Source organism: Chiloscyllium punctatum, chromosome 44, assembly GCF_047496795.1.
Source record: "Chiloscyllium punctatum isolate Juve2018m chromosome 44, sChiPun1.3, whole genome shotgun sequence".
Classification (NCBI taxonomy): Eukaryota; Metazoa; Chordata; class Chondrichthyes; order Orectolobiformes; family Hemiscylliidae; genus Chiloscyllium; species Chiloscyllium punctatum.
Window position 1 is genome coordinate 59783131 of NC_092782.1, and position 13471 is coordinate 59796601.

Here is a 13471-nt window from a genome sequence, read left to right on the forward strand (position 1 = left end):
AAATTCCTTATAGAATTCACTAGGAAGTCCATCAGGACCGGGCGCCTTTCCACTCTGAAGCTGCCTCACAGCTTCCTGCACTTCTTGCTCTGATAATGGGGCTTTGAGAAAGGACTGTTGTTCGGGAGTCATACCCGGGAGCTTCAGATCTCTAAAAAAAAAAGGATTGCATTTTGGCCTGCCACTCCTCACAATTCTCAGACTGATATAATTTAGATAGAATCTCAGGAACACCACATTAATCTTTTTAGAATCACATGTTAGGTTCCCAGACCCTTCCCTAATCGCTGTAATGGTTTGTGGGACACTTCTCTTTCTGGCAAGGTATGCTAAGTATTTGCCTGGCTTGTCACCATGCTCGTATAACCTTTGCTTTGCAAAAGCCAGCTCTTTCTTTGCCGTCTGCGTGAGCACGGAATTTAGTGCAGACCGCAGTGCCGTGATCCTCTGTAGTTTGACCAACGAGGGTCTGTCAAAATAGGCCTTCTCGGCTGCCTTCAACGAGACGTTGCTGCTCACCCTTCTGCCGCTTCCTACTGGCGGAATATGAAATAACTAACCCCCTGGCATAAGCTTTGTCTGTTTCCCAGAGAACAGATGAGCTATCAACCGAGCCTATGTTGATGTCTAGGAATGCCTGAAATTCCCTAGAGGAATACTCCACAAGTTTACTGTCCATGAGAATAAAGGGTCCATTCACCAGTACCTTGAATCCACTGCAACATCCTTAATTTTAACCATGAGTACACTGGAGCATGACCAGAGATGGCAATATTACCAAACATACAGGATGCCACCAGATTCAGGGTTACTGCAGGGGTCAGAAAAAAATCAATCCTTGTGAGACAACTATGCGGATTGGAGAAAAACGTGAAATCCCTACCTGTAGGGTGGAGACACCTCCAGACGTCCACCAACCCTAATTCCCCACACAAACCCAATAACTGTTTAGTTTGTGCAGAGGGTATCGAGGGACCTTTAGGTAATCTGTCTACTGTGGGGTCCATGAGGCAGTTAAAATCTCCCCCTATAGTGATGTGCCGAGACTTGAGACTTATCAGTTTAGAAAAGCATCTACCAAGAATTTAAGAGGATGAGCTGGGGGACAATAAACATTTAAAATATCATATCCTTCCCCATTTATCAAGGCTTTAAGAATTACAAACCTCCCGTATGTGTCTTTAACACATTCCAACAATTTAAATCAGAGATTTTTCCTTACCAATATAGCCACTCCCCTACTTCTGGTATTAAATGAAGAAAAATAAACTCAGTCAAAGCCATTCTGCTGTAATTTCAGATGCTCCTTCTCATCCAAATGTATCTCCTGTAACAAAGCAATATCCACCTTCTCCTTTCTAAGACTCAAGAGTATCTTCTTCCGCTTAATTGGTGAGTGACTTCCCTTGATATTCCAGGTAAACCATTTAATGAAATCATTAGCCATAATCTTCTGCAATTATATTTAAATTCCGGAGAGGAGGAACCCGAACCACAAATTGCTGCGTCTTAGTGTCGCATGGTCCACCAAATATAAAAAACTACATAAACTAAAACCACTACATTTAACAAACATACAAAATTATTAAAATAAAAAACAACAAAAATCAGAAAACAAACCAACATATAAAGCGCCAATAGTGCTGAGTAGGGGAACTCACCCCCTGCCCGGAGGGGGCAACTACCTGTCCCGAACTGCCCATAAATAGGCATCTAACCATCTCAACCACCTTCACTTCTCCCAGCTAGAGCCGCATCGCAAGCACAAGCTAAAAAGAATAAACACCCCCAGAATATCAATTTGAATAAAAAAAATTATTTTATTAAAAAAAAGGGAATAAATACCCCACCCATCCTTTGGTATGTCCCAACTTACAAATTTAAAATGTACATCTTAACCACTGCCAGACATAGTTTGAACCAAATTATTGTCAAAAGCGGAAAGAAAAAGGGGGAAAAACAAAGCTCCAACCAGATTTCCTCCATTTCTTTTACAGAATGATAAACGCATATCCAAGCACAATATTTATACATACTACAATTGTTTAAATTAGGTTAGTTTGTCCACAAACTCTCTTGCCTTCTGCGATGTGTCAAAGAAATGCATGGATCCATCTAAGGTGATCCAAAGCCCTCTGGGCATCTCGGGGAGTACTGAATCCCAAGTCCTTCAGTATTCTCTTGACACCATCATATGATTTTCATTTCTGGATCACCACTACTGAAAAGTCCTGAAAAAACATCATTTCAGACCCCTCGTAAATTAGGGCCTTTGGATCCTTCCCCTGGAGTCTGGAAGCCTCCATGACTCTCTCTTTATCCCGGTAATGATGGAACCGCACCAGGAAAGGACGAGGGCCTTGACCCAGACCTGACCTCCACGCTGCGACCCACTGAGCCCTCTCTATCCTCAATCCTCTCATGCCAGTCTCCAAGTCAAGGAATTTCGGAAGCCAATCTTCAACAAATTCCACAGGCCGCTCACCTTCCTTACCCTCAGGCAGACCGATGATCCAAATGTTTTTTCTCCTGCCCATTTTCAAGATCCACTTGGTCACGCAAATTACGAACCTGCGTCTTCAGAGCTTGGATCTCATCCTTGAATGAACTGGCATCAGCTTCCATCACTGTGACCCTGTGCTCCACCTCATCCGTCCTCTTCTCCAGGTCTCCCAGCTGCTGCTCATACTTCTGCAGCATGAGAGAGATTGGAGCCAGCTTCGCTTCAATCTCTTTCCCCAGCATCTCGCAAGATTTCGAGTGCTGGTTCACCAGGTCCTGGAGAGTAATCGGCTCCGAGGCTGCTGCAGGCTGAGCTGCAGACCCGGCCTCGGATGCTCCTCCTCCCTTTTTAGGTATTTCTGGACAGCTGAAAATACAGGTAAGTCAATTTTTAAATGTTTCTTGGGGCTCCACAAGCTTTCCAAAGCCCCAAGAAATCCTGATGACCTGGGTTGGGCGGGCTAAAGGACCGTCCTGCTCCTGCTTCGATGCGAAGCTCTGCAGTGTGATCTTCTCAGATTGTCACCATCTTAGATCCCCCATAGAAAGACTTCTTGAGTCATATACTCTAATCCCCTTGCAGTAAAGGCCAGACTGGCATTTTTTTTATAAACAAAAGAGTGAAAGGTGGCAGCAACTAAGTTTTCATCTGGGATCAGCTTCAAACTACAGTCTGAACATGGGAACAAGGCAAGAGTGTGGATAGATACAGCAACACCTGTTACTGTTCTCAATATCTTTAGGATATAGTCAGTCTCATCAAATAAAAGTTTAAATGGTCAACCATGGAAGTAGAAACCCTTCATGTTGATGTAGTGGTCAACAATGATTTATTGAGTAATGTAGCCAGGTTTTTGATTATTAAATGGGCGGACTTAACTCTCTCTATCCATGGACTGTAGTGGTTCAAGAAGGCAGGTCACCATTTAGGGTTGGGCCATAAATGCTAAACCAGCCAGCAACACCCACTTCCCACAAATGAATAAAAATAAATGACTTATTTGTTCCAATTGCATCTCTATGTAATGCTCCTTCAACTCAAAAGGACAAGGCTAATTCAGAAATTCTCCATTTGGTCAAAAAAAAGGATTCTTATTGAGATGAGATGATTTCAGGTGACCAACTCAGATTGTATTAATGAGTGGGTGATGTGGCACAACTGCAAATAGTCAGAAATCAGAATTGAAATTTTGAAAGGGTGATTGAGGATCTATTATGAGTGCTGCCTGTCTTTTCATTCCCAGATGTTTGAACCGATCATAGTTTAGGCTAGGGAAGATGAGAACTCGAAGCCCATATTGCCACGCTAATTGGTAGAAGATTGCTAAGGGAGGTATCGTTTCACACTCTAGTGCAGCCGTGATTGTGGTTTTAATGGAATACTTACTCCACACACAACTGATTTCTAGCCAATTAGTAATTAGCTGTTTACTGACTAGACATCAATATATAACAGAGTCCAATATATTAAGTAGAGTGTTATAGGGTCATTCTGTCAAATTTTCCATGGAAACATTTGATGCATAATACTTTTTCTGGTTGTAGCAACTTTAGAGACAATACAGTTGTAATTGTTATTTTCTGGCTATGTTTATTGTGAATGCGACCACTAGGCGAAAGGGCAGCCAGGGGATAGCTTGTACGTTCTGTCATAGTAGTGAGATGTTATTACACCATCTGCACATGTGCAGGTGACCAGTGGTCGTCTGCCATTTGGTAACATTGGTATTTTATAGGGCAAATGCATCTACAATCTTGCGTAAACATGCAATGCAGCACTGTCTCAAAGTGAATGAGAAAATGAATCACATTTGGCTTAAGGTTTCTGTATCTGCAAATGTTCAAGTTAAAATGATTACTGTACACTGCACTTACATCTGAGACCAACTGATGTTATCGCAGGGAATCCAGCCACAGAACAGAAAACAGGCATGGGTAATAAACGATGAGAATTCTGATCGTTCACTCACCATCAGATTTACTGCTTGGTTTCCTGGTTGTTCGTTTCACTGTTTCCCAAACCCTATTTAAACAAAAATAATGCAAATAAAACAATATTTAGATTTGTCATTACTTTAATGTTTTTAATTTATAAAAATGCATCAGTGAGCTTCACTGACGTGTAATTAGGCAATTATAGAAGCTAAACCAAGAGACACAACCATAAATTTGGTCAAAGAGTTGGCTTTAAGAAAGCCTTTGAACAAAACAGCAAGGAGGAGACAGAAGAATTTACTGAAGGAACTCCAGAGCAAATCGTTAGAGGGGATGAAGGCACAGTTACCAGGTGATGGGATGAAGAAGAGATGTACAAAGCCAGCAGAGGAAAAGTGAGTTGTTAGTTGTAGCACTAGAATAAGCAACACATAGGAAATAAAGAGCAACATTCAAGAATCGATCTAAGAATTATATTCACGCACAAAAGCATGGGAAATAGGAGCAGGTGGTTATTCAGCCCCTTAACCCTTGCCTGCCTGGTCCACAAAACCCCCAACTCTGCCAAACTCAGCCATAGATACATCCAATGACTGTGGAAAAAAATTCCAAAGACCAATGACCCTTTGAGAACAGAAAATCCTCATCATTTCTATTTTAAAACAGAAACCCCCAACATTCAGTCTGCGAAGCACACTCAGCATTTTATATATTTCATTAAGATCACCTCTCATTCTCCTCGACTCCAGTGAGTACAGGCTCACTGCTTCTGAGGAAGGCAATCCAGGCATCAGCCTAGCCAATCTTCTCTGAACTGCTTCCAATACATACACATCCAAATACCAAGGAAGGAAGTCCAAGTATGCACTGTACTCCAGGTGCGGTCTCACCTGTACAGCCATAACAAAATTTCCCTTTTATATTCCAGTTCCCTTTGCAATAAAGGTCAACATTCCATTTGCCTTCCTAAGTATTTGTTGTGCCAGTGTACAAGGACACACAGATCCATCTGTACTGTAGTATTCTGCAGTCTCCCTTCAATTAAACAATACCTGCTTTTCTATTCTTCCTGGCAGAGTGGATGACTTCACATTTTTCCACATTATGCTCTGTTAATGTTCTCGCTTAATCTATGTATTATAAATTCTTTCTATCCTCCTCATTCCTTGCTTTCCTACCCATCGTTGTATCCTCAACAAATATGGCCACAATACGTTATGTCCCTTCATGCATATCATTAACACAAAATATAAATAGCTAAGGCCCCAGCAAATACAATTAGTCATGACACATTGATCTTCCAGATTACGTACCTGTTATCAAGAGTAATGTGGAAGGAGGAGTTCAGGGCTATTGCCCATAAGTTATGAACTACTTGCTGGCTAATAGAGATTCCAACAAGCAGTAACTACAGAATCTGGCTACATTTCCTTCTCAGCCACAATGATTTTAAATCCTGAAATTCCAGATCTTGTAGGATGAATACTTCTTTATCAAGTTGTGGCAGAAAGCTCAAAAAAATGAAATATTTTCCCCCACCATACCTGGTTTTGCCAGTAGGATCTATGTAGGTTGTCTGTAAAAGTTGAGCCCATTTGCCTTTTGCCAGTACCTAGAAATGAATTAATATCATGTTCAACAGAGCAGAATGAACTCAGTTTTACTGACTTTGACCCACAAGGATAGATCAGGAAGATCCAAGGCTGATCCCTGATCTAAGGGGATAATTGCACTGCAGCAGGACAGCTATAATTGTCCTCAGTGTCACTCAATTAAGTAGTTTAGGATGGGGGTGAGGGATGTTCGGAGAGATGGAGGGAAAAGTAGAGTACTCAGGCTGGAAACACATAACCACAAATACTAGCTGAAGTGAAAGTCATTTTGCAGAGTGTGCTGGCTTTGTGGTTGATCAGCATGTATGAGATCAAAACTATAGAGCAATTTGAACATGTTACCTCTTCTTTGACGATTGATTGGTTAGCTGTATTATTTGGTTCCATGTTTGCTGATGGTCCCTGAAGTTGATAGTTAACTTTGCTTTGCACAGTGGAAGCAAATCAAATGGACCTTTGGACTCAGGAATAACAATGCTCTGTTTATGGATTCTGGCCAGGTCACTCTGTGCTCTCATCAAAGTTTCTCAATCTACAAAGCAAACTGAAGGAAGATTTGTTTAAGCTCAATGTTTGCTAAAACATCACCAGCACAAAATAACTCAACTGTCACAGAAAATAAAAACTAATATCTCTTTTATCATTGTCTCTACTCTTGGCTCTAAGCCATTTGCAGCTCAGAAAACAAGTCTAAGCTGTAGACTTATTAAAGGCATCAGCATAAATCCATCCAGGTACATGAATCATATGGGACTGGCTACAGATATAAAGAACCTTAAACTGGCCATAAAAATAACAGAAAAGTGCGTTGGCAATTGATAAATCACCGTCAAGCCCCAAAAGAAAACAGACAGACTCATCCAAGGTGCTGCAGAAACTTCAAGTAAATTTAAATAATAATTGCTAGAGTTAGTCATGCTTGCAACAAAAGAACAAAATAATTATTTATCATTAAAATATGATTCACATTCTGGACCTTTTTTTTCCAATAAGGTATAAAGATTAGCTTAGTAAGTGAAATTGACTATTTAAATTCCTCTCATATGATTTAAGCTATTATTTTACTGTTATTTTGAGAGGTTGGGTTTATCTGCAATGCTTCATGTGGTTGATTAGCTCATTAACACTGATCTGAAGTCTCAGGTAAAGAAATTAGGGGAGGTGATGGCCTCGTGGTATTATCACTGGACAGCCATTCCAAAGACCCAGGTAATGTTCTGGGATCCTGGGTTTGAATCCCGTCATGGCACATTTGAATTCAATACTGTATTATTTGATTCCATGTTTGCTGATAGATCCTCAAGTTGATAGTTAAGTTTGGAACATGGAATTTGAATTCAATAAAAATCTGGAATTAAGAGTCTGATGATGACCATGAATCCATTGCTGATTGTCGGGTTCACGAATGTCCTTTAGGGAAGGAAACTGCCATCCTCACCTGGTCTGGCCTACATGTGACTCCAGACCCACAGCAATGTGGTTGATTCTTAACTGCTCTATGGGCAATAAATACATGGAACACTACAGCGCAGTGCAGGCCCTCTGGCCCTAAATGTTGCGCTGCCCTGTGAAACCAATCTGAAGCCCATCTAACCTACACTTTTCCATTCTTGTCCATATGCCTTTAAAATTGGCGAATCTTCTACTATTGCAGCCAAGCCATTCCACGCCCCTACTACCCTGAGCAAAGAAACTACCCCTGACATTTGTCCTGTATCTATTACCCCTCAATTTGAAGCTATGCTATCTATTACCATCCATCTCACTGTCCACCTGATCTAACCCTCTGATTATCTTATATGTCTCAATTAAGTCACCTCTCAACCTTCTTCTCTCTAACAAAAACAGCCTCAAGTCTCTGAACCTTTCCTCGTAAGGCCTTCCCTCCATATTAGGCAACATCCCAGTAAATCTCCTCTGAACCCTTTCCAGAGCTTCCACATCCTTCCTATAATGTGATGACCAGAACTGTATGCAATACTCCAAATGTGGCCACACCAGAGTTTTGTACAGCTGCTGCATGACTTCATGATTCTGAAACTGAATCCCTCTACCAATAAAAGCTAACACACTGTATGCCTTCTTAATAGTCCTATCAACCTGGGTGGCAAGTTTGAGAGATCTATGTACATGGACAAAGATCTCTCTGCTCATCTACACTACCAAGAATCTTACCATTTGCCCATTTCTCCTTCCAAAGTGAATCACCTCACACTTTTCTGCATTAAACTCCATTTGCCACCTCTCAGCCCACCTTTACAGCTTATCTCCATCTCTCTGTAATCTGCAACATCCTTCGGTACTATCCACAACTGTACCAATTTTAGTGTTGTCCGCAAATTTATTAACCAATCATTCCACACCCACACCCTCGCTTATAAAAATGACAAACAGCAGTGGACCCAAAAACAGATCCTTGCGATAGACCACAAGTAACTGAACTCCAGGATGAACATTTCCCATTAACCACCACCCTCTGCCTTCTTTCAGTTAGCCAATTTCTGATCCAAACCACTAAATCACCCTCAATCCCATGCCACTGTATTTTGTGCAAGAGCCTACCATGGGGAACCTTATCAAACACCTTACTGAAACCCATAAAGGCTACATCAACGGCTTTACCCTCATCCACTTGTTTGGTCACCTTCTCAAAGAACTCAATAAGGTTTGTGAGGCATGACCTACCCTTCACAAAACCGTGTTGACCATCCCTAATCAACTTATTCCTCTCTAGATGATTATAAATCCTACCTCCTATAACCTTTTCCAACACTTTGCCCATAGCCAAAGTAAAGCTCACTGGTCTACAATTACCAGGGTTGTCTCTACTCCCCTTCTTGAACAAGGGAACAACATTTGCTGTCCCTCAGTCTTCTGGCATTCCTGTAGTCAATGACAGTACAAAGATCAAAGCCAAACGTTTGGCAATCTCCTCCCTGGCTTCCCAGAGAATCCTAGTATAAATCCCATCCAGCCCAGGGGCTTTATCTATTTGTACACTCACCAGAATTTCTAAGTTAAAAATCATGCAACACCAGGTTATAGTCCAACAGGTTTATTTGAAAGCACTAGCTTTTGGAGCGCTGCTCCTTCATCAGGTGGTTGTGGAGTATAAGATCGTTAGACACAGAATTTATAGCAAAAGTTTACAGTGTGATGTAACTGAAATTATATATTGAAAAAGACCTGGATTGTTTGTTCAGTCTCTCATCTTTTAGAATGAATATATTGGTTTCAGTTCTTTCATATGTAAATCGTAGAACTTTTTTAGAAGTTACATTCTCAGGTGAACTTTAACAATTGGTGTCATGTTGGCCCAGATAATGTATTTGAGGTGTGAGCTGCCCGTGTGAGACTGTCTGTGCCACTATGGTCAGACTGATTATCATCTTAAAAAAAACAGAATTACAGAATCTTACATGGGTTTATGCAGTTTTTGAGGAATGTAAAGGAGTAATGAACATATTGGCTTCAGTTCTTTCATATGTAGATCGCAATCTTTTTTAAAAAGTTACATTCTGAGGTGAACTTTAACAATTGGTGTCATGTCGGCCCAGATAATGCATTGAAGGGGTGAGCTGTCCTGTGTGAGACTATCTGTGCCACAATGGTCAGACTGATACTAATCTAAAAAACAGACTTACAGAATCTTACATGGATTCATGCAGATTTTGAGCAAATAAAATGTAATTTTGCAAGTACAAATTCACCCCACAAACCTATATGTGTATGTGTGCATGTGGGTGGGTGGGTGTGTGCATGGAGGGGTATAAATGTCTGACAGAGAGTATGCGTATGTGTGAGTGTGAGTGTAAAAGGGTAGAAATCTGTGAGAGGGTTCATGTGTGAGTGTGGGAGTGTATGTGTGAGCTTATGAGAGAGGGTCTGTGTGAGTGTGTGTGTGTCTGTGTGTGCGTATAGTGCAATGGGGTCACATGTAGTGTGACATGAACTCAAGGTCCCCGTTAAGGTTTTTAGATTAGAATCAGTCTGACCATTGTGGCACAGACAGTCTCACACAGGACAACTCGCACCTTCAATACACTATCTGGGCCGACATGACACCAATTGTTAAAGTTAGCTTCAGAATGTAACTTTTAAAAACCGTTCTGCGATTTACATACAAAAGAATTGAAACCAGCATGTTCATTCTAAAAGATGAGAGACTTAACAAACAATCCAGGTCTTTTTCAATGTGTAATTTCAGTTACATCACATTGTAAACTTTTGCTCTAAATTCTGTGTCTTACAATCTTATACTCCACAACCACCTGATGAAGGAGCAGCGCTCCAAAAGCTAGTGTTTCCAAATAAACCTGTCAGATGATAACCTGGTGTTGTGTGATTTTTAACTTTGTACACCCCAGTCCAACACCAGCATCTCCAAATCAGAATTTCTAACACCTTCTTCTTGTGAACCTCGATCCCATCTACTGGATTAGTGGTGCTGGAAGAGCACAGCAGTTCAGGCAGCATCCAACGAGCAGCGAAATCAACGTTTCGGGCAAAAGTCCTTCATCAGGAATAAAGGCAGTGAGCCTGAAGCATGGAGAGATAAGGTAGAGGAGGGTGGGGGTGGGGAGAGAGTAGCATAGAGTACAATGGGTGAGTGGGGGAGGGGATGAAGGTGATAGGTCAAGGAGGAGAGGGTGGAGTGGATAGGTGGAAAAGAAGATAGGCAGGTCGGACAAGTCAAGGAGACAGTAACTGAGCTGGAAGTTTGAAACTAGGATGAGGTGGGGGAAGGGGAAATGAGAGTTTCAAACTTCCAGCTCAGTTACTGTCTCCTTGACTTGTCCGACCTGCCTATCTTCTTTTCCACCTATCCACTCCACCCTCTCCTCCTTGACCTATCACCTTCATCCCCTCCCCCACTCACCCATTGTACTCTATGCTACTCTCTCCCCACCCCCACCCTCCTCTACCTTATCTCTCCATGCTTCAGGCTCACTGCCTTTATTCCTGATGAAGGACTTTTGCCCGAAACGTTGATTTCGCTGCTCGTTGGATGCTGCCTGAACTGCTGTGCTCTTCCAGCACCACTAATCCAGTATTTGATTTTCAGCATCTGCAGTCATTGTTTTCACCTCGATCCCATCTAGTCTAGTAGCCTGTATCTCAGTATTCTCCTTGACAACATTGTCTTTTTCCCAGTGTGAATACTGATGAAAAATATTCATTTAGTGCTTCCCCTATCTCCTCTGACTCCAGGCACATCCTCCCACTACTGTCCTCGATTGGCCCTAACCCTATTCTAATCATTCTTTTTTCCCTTATATACCTATAGAAAACTTTAGAGTTTTCCCTTACCATATCTGCCAACAACTTCTCAAGTCCCCTCCTCACTCATCTTAGCTTTCTCTTTAGGTCTTTCCTGGCTACCTTATAACTCTCAATCACCCTAATTGAGCATTCACATCTCATCCTAACAGAAGACTTCTTACTTTTGACAAGAGATTCAACTTCCTTAGTAAGCCACGACTCCTGCGCTCGACAACTTCCTCTGACAGGTACTCTCTGCAACTGGATCCTCAGATTCTGACCCACAGGCCACAACCAGTGAAAACTGGGGACAATATTGCATCCTCACTAACACTCAATACTACAACCCCCAAGGGTGCGTCTCAGCCCCTGACTGTACTCACTGAATACCCATGACTGTGTCGCCAAATACCAGACTAATGCCATTTTCAAGTTCGCTGATGACACCACCATAGTCAGTCGAACCTCAGGTGGCGATGAAACAGACTACAGACGGGAGGTAGAAGACCTGGAAAAATGGTACACTGAGAACAACCTAGCTCATAATGCCAGCAAAACCAAGGAACTCAATATTGACTTTCGGCGTGATGTTAGTCATGCCCTCCTACACATTAACAGCACAGAGGTGGAATGAGTGGAGAGTGTCAAGTTCCTGGGAGTGGTTATCCACAACAAGTTTTCCTGGACTCTTCACGTGGATACACGAGTTACAAAGGCCCAACAACATAATCTTTTGTCAGGCAGCTGAGGAAATTTGGCATGCCGGCAAATACCCTTGCCAACTTTTATAGGTACGCATATATCAAGAGCATTCTGTCTGGATGTATCACTACCTGGTATGGCAACTGTACTTTTCAAGATTGGAGACGGTTACAGAGAGTGGTGAACTCAGCCCGGACAATCACAAAGGCCAACCTCCCATCGATAGAATCCATCTACCAGGTCCGCTGTCAAGGAAAAGGCTGCCAGCATTCCCAAAGATCCATCCCACCCTGACAATGTTTTTCTACAACCTCTACCATCGGGGAGAAGGTACAGAAGCCTGAACATACGCACCAGTTGGTTTCGTAACAGTTTCTACCCTACTGTTGTTAGAATACTGAATGGACTCACAAACTCTTAACATTCGTCTGTACCTGTGTTTTTGTTTTTGCTGTTGTTTACCTATAACTTACTTACCAGCGCTACTTAACTCTGTGATCTGCCTGTATTGCTTGCAAGACAAAGCTTTTCACTGTACCTCGGTACATGTGACAATAAATTCAATTCAATTCAACATACTTATCAAGGACACACAGTAAATGTTCCTTGAATAAACTCCACATTTCTATTGTGCCCAACCCCTGCAGTTTCCTTCCCCATCCTATGTATCCTAAATCTTGTCTTATCGCATTGTAATTACCTTTCCCCCAGCTGTAGCTCTTGCCCTCTGGTGTATACCTATCCCTGCCCATTGCTAATGTAAACATAACTGAATTGTGGTCACTATCACCAAAGAGCTCACCTACCTCCAAATCTAACACCTGGCTGTGTTCATTACCCAGTACCAAATCTAATGTGGCCTCACCCCTTGTTGGCTTGTCCACATACTGTGTGGAACCCTCCTGCATACAATGGACTAAAGTACTTGAACTACAGTATTCCCAGTTAATATTTGGGAAGTTCAAGTCCCCCATAACAACTACCCTGTCACTCTTGCTCCTATCGAGGATCATCTTTGCTATCCTATCCTATCCTCTACATCTCTGGAACTATTCAGAGGACTGTAGAAAACTCCCAACAGGGTAACCTCTCCTTTCCGGTTGCTAAAGTCAGCCCATACTACTTCAGTTGACGAGTCCTCAAACGTCCTTTCTGCAGCCACAATATTGTCCTTGACTAACAATGCCACACCTCCACCTCTTTTACCATCTTCTTTGTTCTTACTGAAATATTTAAGTACTGGAACATGCAATATCCATTCATGTCCCTGCTCTATCCATGTCTCTGAAATGACCATAACATCGAAAATCCCAGGTAATGACCCATGCTGCAAATTCACCCACCTTATTCCAGATGCTCCTGGGAATGGACAAACTTCAAACTAATTTTTTGCCTGCCGGTGCCCTCTTGCGACCCTGAAACCTTATTTTGGACCTTCCTACTCTCAACCTCCTGTA

At 42.0% G+C, this 13471-nt stretch overlaps 1 protein-coding gene across 2 annotated transcripts in view; it reads right to left on the reverse strand.

Annotated features, from left to right (window-relative positions):
• nudt5 (nudix (nucleoside diphosphate linked moiety X)-type motif 5) overlaps positions 1-13471 on the reverse strand; it is a 40126-nt gene that overhangs the window by 19680 nt on the left and 6975 nt on the right. The window contains exons 1-3 of one of the 2 annotated variants that reach the window (XM_072563031.1): positions 6393-6591; positions 5982-6049; positions 4473-4525 (exon numbers count right to left, since the gene is read on the reverse strand). In XM_072563031.1, the coding sequence (XP_072419132.1) occupies positions 4473-4525; positions 5982-6049; positions 6393-6437 (166 nt within the window). In that variant the 5' untranslated portion in view covers positions 6438-6591. Of the gene's footprint in view, positions 1-4472; positions 4526-5981; positions 6050-6392; positions 6595-13471 lie in introns of those variants that run through there. The other variant, XR_011955325.1, reaches the window with a different exon arrangement.